General features: G+C 50.6%; 1 protein-coding gene across 10 annotated transcripts; it reads right to left on the reverse strand.

Moving 5' to 3' along the window:
- Nucleotides 1-849: 849 nt before the first annotated feature.
- Nucleotides 850-7,297, reverse strand: LOC102922130 (gasdermin-D-like). Of its 10 annotated transcripts, none has more exons than XM_076565142.1 (13): nucleotides 7,095-7,297; nucleotides 6,828-6,898; nucleotides 6,547-6,665; nucleotides 5,397-5,617; nucleotides 4,994-5,186; nucleotides 4,070-4,238; nucleotides 3,741-3,843; nucleotides 3,447-3,500; nucleotides 3,088-3,177; nucleotides 1,790-1,932; nucleotides 1,567-1,711; nucleotides 1,388-1,461; nucleotides 850-1,250 (listed from the first exon to the last, which is right to left on the reverse strand). In XM_076565142.1, the coding sequence occupies exons 4-13, from the start codon at nucleotides 5,611-5,613 to the stop codon at nucleotides 1,008-1,010; spliced, it is 1,431 nt and encodes a 476-aa protein (XP_076421257.1). In that variant the 5' UTR covers nucleotides 5,614-5,617; nucleotides 6,547-6,665; nucleotides 6,828-6,898; nucleotides 7,095-7,297; the 3' UTR covers nucleotides 850-1,007. The 10 variants fall into 10 exon arrangements, with proteins under 10 accessions (XP_076421257.1, XP_076421255.1, XP_076421261.1 ...); XM_076565140.1 differs by having other exon boundaries at nucleotides 6,828-6,974; XM_076565146.1 differs by having other exon boundaries at nucleotides 6,547-6,580; nucleotides 6,828-6,927; nucleotides 7,095-7,296.
- Nucleotides 7,298-14,603: the final 7,306 nt, after the last annotated feature.

The raw sequence follows: 14,603 nt of genomic DNA on the forward strand, positions 1-14,603 counted from the left end.
ATAAATAAAACACTGATTGGCCAGTGGCCAGGCAGGAAGTAGGTGGGACAAGGAGAGAGGAGAATTCTGGGAAGCTGAAGGCTGAGGCAGAGAGACACTGCCAGCCACCGCCATGACCAGAAGCATGTGAAGACGCTGGTAAACCACCACCCACGTGGCAAGAGATAGATTTATGGAAATGGATTAATTTAAGCTATAAGAACAGTTAGCAAGAAGCCTGCCACGAACATACAGTTTGTATGCAATATAAGTCTCTGTGTTTACTTGGTTGGGTCTGAGCTACTGTGGGACTGGCGGGAGACAGAGATTTGTCCTGACTGTGGGCAAGGCAGGAAAACTCTAGCTACATTGTGGCTGTCTTTGAGTCATTATCTCTGCTCTTCACCCATATTCCTGTGAGTAATCGCAATACAATTAATTGGTTACCAAGTTGGACTCTGGTTATATCCATGTTTTGGCCTGTCCTTGGTTCTCTAACTGGGATAAGTAGACGTTTGTTCTTGTCTCCCTGGGAAAAATCTGTCACACAACAGGGCAGGCTCACTCCGGCCTCACAGGTTGGCAGGAGTGAGGTGATGACCTTCATAGCCATCTTGATTCTGTCTGGGCAGACCCCACCCCTACCCATCCTGCCAACGATCCAGGACCCCTGAAAAACGCAGTCACATCCAGGTAGTGGTGGCGCATGCCTTTTATCCCAGCACTGTAGAGGCAGAGGCAGCCAGATCTCTGTGAGTTTGAGGCCAGCCTGCTCTACAGAAAAAGTTCCAGGACAGTCAGGGCATCACAGAGAAACCCTGTCTTAAAAAACCAAAACCAACCAAACAAACACCAACAAACACAACTCGGTTGCTATTCTTTTCTTTGTACATTTATTGAGTTTTCCCAACTCCTGGGCCTGCTTCATTGCATTTTAGCCCTATGGTTGAGTTAGGCCCTTAGCTTTCCATGTAAGGCTTTGCCAGGCAAGATTTTGCCCCGGCTGGAGGGGGAGGGGGGCATACAGGCTAGGAAGGCATCTGGCATAGACTTGACAACAGGTCCAGGGAGGCATAGAGTGCACACATGGGACCCTCAGACTTTGGTTCCCAGTGCACCTGGGGGGTGTCCACCCGCAGCGTTAGGCCACATTCTTCTAGCAAGACCCAGGTGGGAGCCTCCTCATCCCAGCTGTTCCCAAGGAGGCTGAGGGGCAGGGACACAAAGCTTGGCTCCTGCCATGGGGTGCTCTGTTCCAAGATATGCTCCACCTACCAGCAGAGGAGGGGGAGAGGTTGTAGGTGGTGGACCTGTAGCCTGAGCCCCAGGGCTCTGCAGCACTTGCCAGTGTCAGCCTTCCCGGATGTACCCAGGGCCCCGCCACATCCCCAGGGCCATGGCCTCTCACCAGCTCCAGCTGCTTCAACAGCATCCTTGTCTCCAGAGCCTCAGCCAGCAGCTTCTGCTGGGTTTCAGTCAGCGCTGAGGAGAGAGATTGGGACTGAGAGAGAGTTCTGGAATGCCCCAAATGAAACCCAGTTTTCCCTACCTGTCCCATGCTAATCTAATCCTCCAGGGGCTGCTCACCAGTCAGTGCTCCCAACAGGTAGGAGATGGGCTCAGCAAGTTTCAGGACCAGTTCTCCAGAGGGAAGCACCAGACACTTGAGGATGCTGCCTGCCGGGCCATCCAGAGGTTCCACCTGCCCGCCACTGCACAGGCCCTGCTCCAGCTGAGGCACAGGTGGGGTAAGTGAGGCTGGGCAGGCTTGGGTAGGCCCTGTCCACCCCCAAAACCCACCCTCACTCACTGAGGCCTCCAAGGCTTCCATGTGGGGTTGGTCGTCTAAGAGTCTCCCAATGTCCCTTAGTAGTTGTTCTCTTAACTCCATTTCGAAGTGCCGCAGTTCTGCAGACTTATCCTTCACCTCTGCCCGCAGGCCTCTGAAGTCAGCTGCAGGCCGCAGGAATATATCATAAGAACTCAGCTGGTTATGGCAAAGTCACTACCTGGAGGAATCGGGGAATTCCTCCAGAGGAAGCCAAATCCCAAGGAGTTTTTGGTGTTACTTGGCTTGTTATATATCAGCTGTATTCTGTTATGAAAATCATGTGTGCCTTCATAGTTTTCCCAATTGACTTTCCCCTAAGAAGGGCTAACAATGTGGACTGATCACTCTCTGGACATACACATTCCAGGTATTTGGAGAACAGCCTCAGGGAAAGGCTTTCTCTGGAATCAGATATCTATCTCCCTTAGCCACTTTCAAGGACTACAGGAAACACCACCCAGGGGGGCGCCCAACTTCTGAGGACTAACAATGATAACAGCCCACCTGCAAGTCTCCTGACTTATGGTAAATTCCACAAGGAGACACCGCCTAGGTGAGGTGGACGTTAAGTAACAGCTTTACACAATTTAGCTTGGACCCTCCCGTCATATACCGGGACTTCCAGGGCACAGGATGGAGAAAAGAGAATGGAAGAACTAGATGGGTAAGAACTTGAGAGGAACACACTGAGACAGGGAAGAACTAGATTGAAGGGCTAGAAGAGGACTAGAGGAATGAGATGGAAGATGAGGAAGAGCCGGATGGGGAAGCCCTAGCTGAGTAGAAACAAGATGAAAAGGACCTAGATGAGGCAGAACTAAGATGAGAGAATTAAGATAGAACTTAGATAAGTGTAGAGAGAAATCAAGCAAGAAAGGAGCTAGGCATGAGAACAGAACTGAAGCTGTGTATAAAGGAATTATATGTGTATAAAGGAATTATATGTGTATAAAGGAATTATATGTGTATAAAGGAATAATGCCAGAGGAATTAAAGCGAGTGGACGATAGAGCTCGGTGTGCTGAGATTCTATTTCTCGAAAATAGTCCTCACAGTGAGTAGTTCTCTCTTGAGACCCTGGGATATATAATATTGAGGCTGGTCCCGCTAATATTATACAAGAGAGGTCTTCTCTGATCACCTGTTCCTCATGGATTGTATCTCTAGGGGCAGAGGGCAGCACCACCTGATGATGCCTATGAGGTTTTGGGGGACATGAAGTAGGAAGGGTAGATTCAGGGAGCAGAGGAGTCTCAGGGTGACACATGGGTACTGACCAGTCAGGAGCCTGAATTTGCCACGCTTGTGTTGTAGTCCGGAAATCATGCTCAAAGGTCGCGGCTTCTGGCCATCCTTTCTTCTGTGGCCTGGGCAGGGCATTCAGAGGGCAGAAGGGGAAAAGGCTGAGATGTGTCCTGGATCCTCCCAGCTCCGTCTCTCCTCTTCTGCTTGCAAGCCCAGGGCAGATAGAAAGCCAAACAGGCCCAACAACTTCACCCATTGTGTGTGTGTGTGTGTGTGTGTGTGTGTGTGTGTGTGTGTGTGTGCACTCACCTGCACTGGAGGCTGACCACCTCATGCCCTGAGTATGGAACACCCCATAGGTAACAGATATGTGGGACCAGAGGGGCCTTACTTGATGAGGGGAGCTCAAAGGTCCTCTTCTCATCGTCAGGAAAGAGAAGGATATCTGGCATCAGGAAAAAGCAAACAGGTCACAACCCCCTTATCAACAGGGCTCTTGGGACCTCATGAGGGATTGCCCCCATCACCCACACATCAGCACCTGGCACCCTTGACCACCCTGTCTGGGAGATCATGCAGCCAGATGCCCCCACTACATCACCTGGTGAGCTGAAACATCCCAGACTTCCTGCTTCCTGGCCAGGTAGTCTGGGCTCTAGAGACAGGCCCTTGACCCTGCACTCACCCCACGTAGGGTCAATGAGCAGCTGGGCCACCCGGAATGCAAGGATGCTCCCTGCAGGAATGGTCACCATCTTCTTCCGGCTTCGGTGGCCCTTGCCTTCACCCTGAAGGATGGATAGAGGCTCAGGGATGTACAGCGAATAACTGTGGGTGAGCACTGGTGACTGGCTTTAGCGGTTGTAGCTCACTGGGCAAGTGAGGCTATGGGTTGCTTCTGCAAGGGTCTTGGAAGAGCCTAGACCAGCTGCTGCATGGGAGGCGGTTCCCTGGCCTCTTAAGATTTGTGTCATTGCTCTGTGCTCAAGGCAGGGCCTAGGGCTAACCACACACCTGCAAGCATGTGACTCGAGGCAGTGCAAACTGGCCTGAGCCCTCCCGGGCATGGGTCAGGGTGACCTGCATCTCTTCCTCTGTCTGCAGCACCTCTGTCACCACGAACACATCTACTCCCCGACTCCGAAGCTGTTGCAGGATTTTATGTTCAGGCTGCTGCAGGTGCCTACAGAAAGATTGCTGGGCTTGCCCACCGTAGACTAGCTCCCTTTTCTACCCCCTGATGACAGGTGGGATGGAAAGGCTAGGGGAGGCCAGGCGGATCTCTGTGAGTTTGAGGCCAGCCTGGGCTACAGAGTGAGTTCCAGGAAAGGCACAAAGCTACACAGAGAAACCCTGTCTCGAAGAAAAAAAAAACAACCACCAGTGTCTAGGTGGTGGATATGGGAGTATGACAGATTCAAACAGAGAAGTGGACACATGTACCTGTGGAGAGAGTCCATTCTGTACTGTTCATAAACGCTCCCAGTCCACTTCACTCCTTTCCCATAGCAGCTGTGAGCTCAGCCTGATCCTCAAGATACAGCCCTGGCAAGGGAGCCTTACTGGCTCCAGTACCATCCTTCCCAACCTGCCATTGTTCATAGCGCTCCCTTCCTCTGGGACTTCCCTTGCTCAGTGCTGAGAGACACTGCTTCAGAACCCTCCTGATGCCCGGCACCCCGCAGACTTCCCAAGAGCATGGCTGCTCAAGGTCAGAGAGCCCTCATCCCTGCCGGCGGCTAAAGGTCAGAGAGCCCTCATCCTTGCCGGCGGCTCAAGGGCAGAGAGCCCTCATCCCTGCCAGCAGCTCAAGGTCAGAGAGTCCTAATCCCTGCCGGCGGCTCAAGGTCAGAGAGCACCCACTGCTCAAGGTCAGAGAGCCATCATCCCTGCCGGCGGCTCAAGGTCAGAGAGCCCTCCTCCCTGCCCGCGGCTCACCTCTCTTGATGCATGACCACCCAGGTGTTCTGAGTCACACGCAGTATACACACGTTCATGGATGCACTGTGACTGCCAGATATGGCAGCCGCGCCAGCAATCTTCCACTGGTCCATGCTTTCCAGCGCCATGCGACCCTGCACGTTCCCGGCGGCGGCATCAGAGATTTGGAAGCGGCCGCAGCATTCGGGTTCTGAGGCAAGACTGACTCTAAGGTTCCATTACACTACCCACTGCCTTGCCTTTCCTCTGTAGCTGTGGGTCCTTTAACGAGCTCCTTCCTCTGGAACTGGGGCCAGAGGAACAGAGCGAGCAGAGGAAGGGGGCAGAGCTGATAGAGCCCAGGAGGAGGACAGGCTGGGCTTAGCCCACTATTCAATCTGGGGAGCAGGGAGAGAGATACCTGGTTCTGGAGCACCAGGTTCCAGGATGTCTTTGATTGACAGGTTGACACACTTATATCGGGATTTCCAGAACCATGAGCGTGAGAGTTTCCTGCTCAGGAGGCTGTAGGGTCTGAAGCTGGTGGAGTTCCGAAGGCTGTCCACTGGGATGAGGTCTCCTGTTGAGTCCAGCTCTTTGATGGCACTCTTGACTACCTCTTTAAATGCTGATGGCATGATCCTGAGGGCAGACAGATCGGTCCTCTTAGTTGCCTCCAGCACTTGCTAATGCTCTCCCTTCAAAGTGACCTTGCCTTGCTAGTCCTGACACATCCTGACTGACCACTGCACCGACACAGACCCAGTGTTCACTTTGTGGCTCACTTGTCTGTCTCTCCCTGGAGCCATGGGCCCTGGAGAGAGGAGGCAGCCTACAGCAGGTCCTGTACTAGCCACACTGTCAATTCCTGTGTGTAGCCCTTGGCTACTTGGGACATCCTGTTGCCCTCCTTGGCTGAGGACCAAGGCTGGGGAGGGAACACAAGCCCCCACTTCTGGGATATTTGGCACAGGAACCCACAGCAAAGCCAGAGTTCAGATTTCAGTGGTTTCCTCCAGGGCTCTCTCTTATGCACAGCTCCATGAGACAAGTGTCCTGGATGAACCTTCATGGGTCAGAAGCCAGAACAGACTCAGGACAGACAGACAACCTCTTTAGTGTGGAGAAGCAGCCCTACCCCTCGGAAACTGGGTTCCTGGGGCCTGCTGATGGTGGAGAGTGAGCCAGGAAGGCACTTGGAGGGCAGAGAGGGACTTGTGGGCCAGGGGATCAGCATGAGGCCCAGAAGCCTAGAAAGTCAAGCCCAAACCAGGCTGGCTCCACTGTCTGAGCTAGTGGGTGGAATTCATAGAGGCTACTATGCCCTAGAGGCTAGAGCATCCTCATTCTCAGTAATCTGGTCCTGCTACCTAAAACTGCGCAGCACTTTTTCTTTCTTAAACATCTGGGCAGTAGGAAAAGATCTAAATGATCTTTTCTGTCTGGTGTAGTGGAGCTGCTGGGAAAGGCTGCATCCCCCATCCGACAAACAGGCATCTGGGCCCTAGAGCAGACCAAGCCAGAGGAGGAGAAGCCGGACTCTGGGAGGGCTGAGTAGCAGGGTGGCTCACCTCGATCTTCAGATCTTCACCTCTACTGAGGTGCCTGGGCCCACCAAACGAAGCAAGGAAGTTCAGGGAACCAGGGAAGGGTCTCTTGTCTGCTCAGCCCGGGAGCCACGAGATCCCAACTGCGAGGAGGTGCCAGGACACAAAAGTGAACCTGTGAAGCTGCAGCCCCCATGAGGACTCAGTGGCACGTCCAAGGAGCCCTCCCTCCCTCCCGGAACAGTTGGACAGCACAATGGCTGCAGTCTGGCGGCCCCAGCCTCCTCCTCTTCCCTGGAGCTCACCAGGACCGTGGGAAACGCCTCTCTTCTCATGAACTGGGAGCTTCGGTTACATCTGGTCCTGGTACCTAAAACTGCACAGCACTTGTTCTTTCTTAAACATCTGGGCAGTAGGAAAAGGTCTACATGGACTTCTGTAGAGATACACAACTGTGCAAATTGTCCAACAAGCACATCATGAGTTATCCGGAAAATGCAAATCAAAACTAGATAGCATCAAGGCTGGCTTTCATCCTAAGTAAATAGTAGTAAGAATGTGGAGACACAAACCTGGGGTTCTTGCAGGCAAACAGTGGCGGAGCAGCTGATACATAGGCAGTTTTTCAAACAGGTATATGTTTAGTTACCAGGTGACCTAGGGTTGGACTTTTAGGTGTGTATCTGTCTCTGCTTCCTCAACCAGCAAGGAAACCGCAACACCGAGCTCTTGTTCAAGCTGTTGACTCAGGCCGTTAACAAGTGTCTTCTCTCCCCTGGAGGAGCTCTGTCCCAACCTTATATAGGTCCTGCTTCACCAACCTGCTAATGCCACGTGAGGCTATCGAATTGGTGCACCTTTGCCTGAGCAAGCCATGTCATGATGCCAAGCCAAATATGGAGCTGTTCATCACAGAGAGCACTCACCGGCAGGAGGGTGGAAGGCGGAAGCCAGCGCCATTTTGGGGTGCGGCTGTACGCAGCTCTCTACACATATCCAAAGCTAGAGTTTATCGAGGAAGAGGAGGAGGAGTAGCTGCGGGTTGTGCCTGTCAAAAGTGAAGCGTTTGCCTAAAAAGCAAACAAGAGTCAAACAGATATGTACACACCAAAGTTCATGGTAGCATTTACATTTTCTCTTTAGAGTTTGAAGGTTTTATTGTATGTGCACTTTTTTTTTCTTTTTTTTTTGATTTTTCGAGACAGGGTTTCTCTGTGTAGCTTTGCGCCTTTCCTGGAACTCACTTGGTAGCCCAGGCTGGCCTCGAACTCACAGAGATCCGCCTGCCTCTGCCTCCCAAGTGCTGGGATTAAAGGCGTGCACCACCACCGCCCGGCTGTATGTGCACTTTTTAATAGCTGGAGTATAAGGTAGGTTATGAATTGCTTCTCAATAACGGCATTTATTGTAAAAACTCTGGACCCCGGGGGGTGGGGGGGCCGAAGAGATGGGTTCAGTCGTTAAAGAGCGTGTGTGCTCTTGCAGAGGACCCCAGTTTGGTTCCTAGCACTCACTTGGTGGCTCACGACCAACCGTAACTCCAGTTCCAGAGGATCCTTCAAGTTCTCCTGGCCCTCACAGGCGCTTCACAGACAGAGTGCACAGACACACATGGCGGCAAAACACCCACACACATATAAAATATAAATAAAGACATATTTTTATAAGTCTGGAGTTTAGTAGAAGCACTCAGTCTAGCTACCGACTCCCAGAGGCCCTAGTGTTCTGGTATCGCGCGCCTTGGAGCTGCTCTCCACACACGGTTCCTTACAACCAACCTCCTCAGGCCTCTCTTAGGTTGTGATTGGAACACTGTGGCTTTGGCTCCAGTCTTAGTGTAGATGGAGATCTTGAAAGTGTCCCCTCTCCCAGGCCCGGCCACGGCAGGGACAGGCTACTGTCAGGTCCCTTCATTGCCATCCTCCAGCTCTTCAGGGGTGTTTATGGACCAAGTAGGTCCAATATTTCATTTCAAGACAGGATTCTGGACAGAGCTGTTTTCTACCAGGACCCCAGAAATTAGGAAGCTCATCCATATTTCTGACTCTAGGGATTTGCAGGCCCTCTCCATTGGACTAGAGGGGCTCATACTCATGGTATTAGTCTGGTATGGTCTCTCCATGGTGAAGACAGGGCACCGGCCTGGATGGTAGTGTGGCTCATGCAATTCCTTGTTCACATTTCCAGTACTATAAAAATAACCTGAAATAAAAAGTTCTGGACTTGTTGGCTCCTGACTCTAGGTATTGTTAGCTCCCAACTCTACCTGTCCCTTCCTGAGAAAGGATCAACATCCTGCCTTGGGCAAGGGGAGTATAAACCAACCTCTGTTCACCTGCGGATGCAGGCCTTGCAACCTGACCTTGAATCTAACTAGAGGTACCCAGGGCTGAAATGCCATGGTTCTCTCTCTCTCTCTCACTCTCTCTCTCTCTCTCTCTCTCTCTCTCTCTCTCTCTCTCTCTCTCTCTCTCTCTCTCTCTCTCTCTGTGTGTGTGTGTGTCTGTCTATATGCACATGCACCCATGCATGCATCCCTGTGTCTGGCCTGGGATTTTTCCTGAAGTCTCTGCAATAAGTATGAATTAGCATCCGGGACTAAGTGTTTTTCCTATAGCAGGTTCTAGGGATGAAAAAGAGGTCTCTGCCCCACCCTGAAGGTGATTCCTTGTGTCCCTGAAATGTTGCCACTGCACAAAACTAGAAGCTTAGATTCTTATAAAAGGGCAACGTTGTCTTGTGTTGACAAAATTCCAGAACCAGTTCATCAGTTAGAGGGTGGATAGGGCTTTGGGCACACTTTGAGCTCTGACTGAACTCCTTTGCTGATCACGAGTCCATGTCCTTACTGGTATAGTGGGAGGCTCCAAGGAGTGGAGAGCCAAGTATATATGTATGTGTCCTCGTTCACCTCAGCTGTCAGCCTGACACAACCTAGAGCCACCTGAGACAGGGGAACCTCAAATTGACTAGGTTAGGTTGGTCTGTGGGGCCATTGCTTTGAATGATGGTTGATGTGGGAAGGCCCAGCCCTCTGTGGGCGGTGTCATCCCTGGGCATCCTTAGGTGTGTTTGGGCTGTGTCAGAAAGCTATGGGAGTACAGGCTAGGGAGTGAGCCAGGGAACAAGCCAGGAAGCAGCCTTCCTCTATGGTGTCTGCTACCATTCTTGCTTGAATTCCTATGCTGACTTCCTTCAAAGATGAACTGTAAAATATAAGTCAGATAATCCTTTCCTTCCTGTTGTAGAATATTATTTTAAGGTGTGTTCCTTTTTGTAACACATTTGTTTAACTCTGTGAAGCTGTTTTCCTGTGCCTGTCTAAATAACCTGATTGGTCTAACCAAGAGCTGAAAGGTCAATAGTGAGGCAGGAGAAAGGATAGGTGGGGCTGGCAGGCAGAGAGAATCTATAGAAGGAGAAATCCGGGGGGAAAAATGATGAAGGAACGAGAGGTGAAGGAGGAGGACATCAGGGGCCAGCCACCCAGCTACACAGCCAGCCATGGAGTAAGTGTGAAATTAAGATTACAGAAGGAAGAAAAGGAAAAAGCCCAGAGGTATAAGGTAGAAGGGGTAATGTAAAGTTAAGGAAAGCTGACTAGCAACAAGCCAAGCTAAGGGCAGGCATTCATAATGAAGAATAAGCCTCCACATGTGATTTATTTGGTAGCTGGGTGGCAGATCCCCCAAAAGAGTAAAAACCCAACACCACCATCTCCCCTTGGTTGGAGTGTTTTATCACAGCAACAGGAAGCAAACTCATATACTATGTGTATGTTGTATGTATATGTGTTTATCTGTGGGTATTATGTGGGTAAGTATGTGTTTACTTGTTCATGTGCTTGTACATGTAAATTCATGTGTTCATGTTTCTATATGAGCATGTGCAAATGTGTGTATCTGTGGTACAGATATGTTCGTGTTTATGCATACACATTTCCTCAGTGCATGTGTTTGAGTGTATTAGTGGGACCTGTGCCAGGCCAGGGGCTGCCCACCGCAGGAAGCAACTCCATCTGACATGCCAGGTCTTCAATCCCCTCTGGTTCTCCCAAGCAGTACCAACCCTCATGAGCCCTGCCCAGCTTGTTCCTTTTTTCTATCTCTCCAGCTGGGCCACCTCTAATCCAGGGACAGTGGGAAGTAGTCTTTGTTTGTTTTTGTTCCTGTGACAGGGTCTTTTTATATAGACCAGGCTGTCCTCAAACTAGATCCCCCTGCCTCTGCCTCCCGAGTGCTGGGATTAAATAAGTGAGCCACCACACCCTGCTGAAAGTGGCCTTTTGAGGGCAGGCAGACTTTGTCTTGTGTGTTTTCAACAGGATGTGATGAGTTCTGCTTGACTTTTGGTTTATTTTTTAGTTTTTAGAAATTTGTATTACATTTGATGTATTTGTGTGTGTGTGTTCATTTGTGTGCACATGCATGTGCATGGACTGCAGGGGGTTTGTTGAGGTTAGAGGACAACGGTCCAGAGCTGGTCATGGGGATCAAACTCAGGTCCTCAGGCTTGGGAATGGGCGTCTTTGTTCACTGAACCATCTTGCTGGTCCCTGGTGTATGCTTTCAGAAGACAAGTGTATGGGGAGACAGGACTATCTGAGACATGAAGGCCAGGTAGGTGCCATCCACAGGGAGAGCAGAACAGGAGTGGCTCATTGTCCTGCCATCTCCATGCAGTGGTTTGGAGTAGCCACAGTCTGTATGCGGGCACTGTTGGTGTGTATTCCTCATTCGCATTTTCAGTTTGTCTTGTTTTGTTTTGTTTTGTTTTTTTGAGACAGGATTTCTCTGTGTTGTCTTGGCTATCTTGGAACTCCCTCTGTAGACCAGCCTGGCCTCAAACTCACAGAAAGCTGCCTGCCTCTGCCCCCCTCTACCCTGGGCAAGATCTGGATAGGTCATTTGAGTTCAGAGCCAGACAGGTCTTTGGGGTGGAACTGTGACCAGGGCCTAGAAGCCTTGGACCAAGAGGATTCTAGGGAGAGTGGGTCTCAGACGGGTCATATGGGCGAATTGAGCCCATATAGGGCTGCGTGAAGAAAAGGAAGCTTACTGCACAGCTGCAGCCTGCCAGGATTGGCACTGGGCCAATAACCCCAATGACCCTCAGGGACCAAGGAGCCTGGCCGCGGAGCAGGGACGGGTTGTGGAACACAGGAGGCCCAATGACAAGAGGGACACAGGACTAGACCAGTGGTCAGCCTCGGGGAGGTGGATGGGGAGCACCTTCAAGGTGCTCTAAGCTGCGGACCTAGGAATGGGAGGGAGGGGCCTCTATTTCGTACCTAGACTCTTGGTTTAGCTGCCTAGCCAACCCTGGCAGGGGGGGTGGGGGGTGGGGTGTGCGGCATCACCTTGGCTCCTCCTTCAGTCCCTCAGCAGCCTTTAGCCAGGTCTTGTGGCTGAGGCTAATCAATATCAGCAATATGATAGGTCCTTTGGTTCCAGACGGACCGGGCAAGAGTGTCGCTTTTCAGAGTGGTCGGGAAAGGCTGCAGGACCCAGCTTGTTGAGAAGTGCAGGGAAAGGGGCCAGTTGCTGCCCTCTGGAGACAGGCGGGGGGGGGGGGGGGGGGGGGGGGTTGGCTTGAAGGGGGTCCCTGTTCCCTCATGTAACCTGGTCCCATCTGTAGGTGCCCATTCCTGGCACATCCTTCTCGCCTTATTTCCTTTTGTGAGGGTCAGGTCTCAGTACCAGCAGGATGGGTTGAAAGGACATCGTGCCCTGTGTCTGCCACTGGCACGCCCCACATTTCCTCTAGGTCTTTCTGCCACGCACTGCTTTGGGAGTAGGGCTTGTTTTTCAGGAACTGATAATCCATGAAGCCTGGGACTCAGCAGGTGGAAAACTGGAAGGTGAGGCTGAGGCAGAAAATTATGGGGACATGGGAAGGAAAGGACCCCCTTCCCCTGGAGTCAGATTGAAACCTCTCGTCAGTTGAGAAGCAAGATCTAGCATAATTAACGTGTGCAGTAAAGGCCGCTGGCATAGAGGTAACATTCTCATATGCAGATACTTTATGTCTGACTTTGGTTAGGACCTCTCTCCTTTCAGTGTTAGCTGATGAGGGGATCCCTGTAGGTGCCACACAGGGAAGCAGCGCTAGAAGAAATGAGAGTGAAAACCCCTTGCAGACTGACTTTGTCAACCTGGATCAGACTTTGGGGGAGTCTAATGCCAGGGAGGTCATTGTCACCATATTTAAAACACAACAGGGGGCTGGAGGGATGGCACAGAGGTTAAGAGCACTGGCTGCTCTTTCAGAGGACCTGGGTTCAGTTCCCAGCAACCGCATGGTGCCTCACAACCATCAGTAATGAGATCTGGTGCCCTCTTCTGGCCTGCAGGCATATGTGCAGGCAGAACACTATGTACTTAATATACAAAGTGAAATAAATCTTCAAAGCACAGTTGGCAAAAAGGTTTTCAGGCAACCATCTGTCCAGTTCTGGATGCACAACAAAGCTTAAGGGGTGACTACATAGAAACTCCTTTACAAAGTACATGTGACCATGAGGGTGGGTTCTATAGCAAAAAAGGCCTAGAATCTAGTGTGGAATCTGATCAATAGCATAGAGGTCAGCAGGCCATAAAGTACATGAGACATCTCCCCTAAGGATGATCTAGGGAGGGAAGAATCTGAGATGATCATTTTGGGGAATTTGGGTGAGGTCTGCCTCTATAGCAAAAGGTGGGTGAGGTCTGACTCTTCAGAGAGCAAAAAGGTCACCAGGTCATTAACAAATTCCACTCCCAGCCTTCTGGGTGGGAACACAGGTATTTTATCTTCTTCATTGTGAAGAGGCCGCTCTGTGTTTAACATTCCTGATTTTCCCAGTGATCTGTGGACACAGACTTTTGTGCCCCCAACAAGTTACCTCCTCAGAACCACCTGGTGGGCTTATTTAGGTTTCTTAGAAACTTTAAAAAATTTTTTTATTAAGACAGGATTTCTCTGTGTAGCCCTGAGTGTCCTGGGACTCACTCTGTAGACCAAGCTGGCCTCGAACTCAGAGATCCAGCTGCCTCTGCCTCCTGAGTGCTGGGATCAAAGGTGTGTGCCACCACTGCCCTGTTTCTTAGCAACTTTTTGAAGAAAATTTAAAACACCACAAAAACCCAATAAGATTATTGTAAAACAGCCAGTTCTGGCTACCCGTTGAGGGGCCTCTGCCCTCACTGGAGTGTCTTACTGTGAATGAATGTTCTTTGAGACCCCCACATCCATGCTTTCCTCTGAGCATCTCTCTTTCTCTTAATTCTGGTGCTTAAGCCTATACTAAAATATATTTATTATACCTCAGTTCTGTTTCATATTGGCTATTCCTGAAATTCTTTTATGTGTCAACAACATAAATGGATCCATTTGGTCTCAGTTGAGGTCCCTAAAAGTCCAAGGGAACTCTTTAGGTAGCTGAGGGTGACACTGGGGAGCTATACCTCCTGCCTCTGCTCTCACAAAATACTGACAAGTCCACACCATGCATATGTCCCCAAGAGCCTGGTGGAATGTTCCATTCTATGGCCAAGGATGCCCAATTCAACCTTAATCACACAAATTCTCCAAAGGGGAAAATGGTTTGTTTGGCAAGAAGTTTATTTTGTTGTTGTTGTTGTTTCTTTACTTTGTGTTTTTTGAAACAGAGTTTCTCTGTGTAGCCTTGACAATCCTGGAACTCACTCTGTAGACCAGGCTGGCCTTGAACTCAGATCCACCTGCCTCTGCCTCTGAAGTGCTGGGATAAAGGCTTGAGCCACCACTGCCCAGCTTGGCAAGAAGTTTTTAAAGAGAGAAAAGGAGAAATGTGTCTAGGTTGTTCAGACCCAGGTTGACTGGTCTTGGAAACCAGGCTGTGACGTCACAGCTGCAGTTGATGGAGGTGTGTCTCTGCTCTACTGCCCAAGTCATATTGTCTGAATTGTTTCCATTACAAAAATCGACACGCAAAGCACAGGTACACGTAGAGCAAACCATCTCTATCAGGGCCCCTGAGAAAGTCATTGTCCCAGACACATGGGGCTGAAGCCTTCTTATGTCTAGTTTTCCTGAGTCTGACAAGAGGGAACTCATACCAA

Source organism: Peromyscus maniculatus, chromosome 2 (genome assembly GCF_049852395.1).
Source record: "Peromyscus maniculatus bairdii isolate BWxNUB_F1_BW_parent chromosome 2, HU_Pman_BW_mat_3.1, whole genome shotgun sequence".
Lineage (NCBI taxonomy): Eukaryota > Metazoa > Chordata > Mammalia > Rodentia > Cricetidae > Peromyscus > Peromyscus maniculatus.

Coding starts and splice junctions, on each gene's coding strand:
- LOC102922130 (XM_076565142.1), bottom strand. CDS start 5,613: ATGCCATCAGCATTTAAAGAGGTAGTCAAGAGTGCCATCAAAGAGCTG. Junction 3,844..4,069: donor CTCGAGTCACATGCTTGCAG/GTGTGTGGTTAG, acceptor TCCATCCTTCAG/GGTGAAGGCAAGGGCCACCG. Junction 1,251..1,387: donor TGTTGAAGCAGCTGGAGCTG/GTGAGAGGCCAT, acceptor CTCTGCTGGTAG/GTGGAGCATATCTTGGAACA.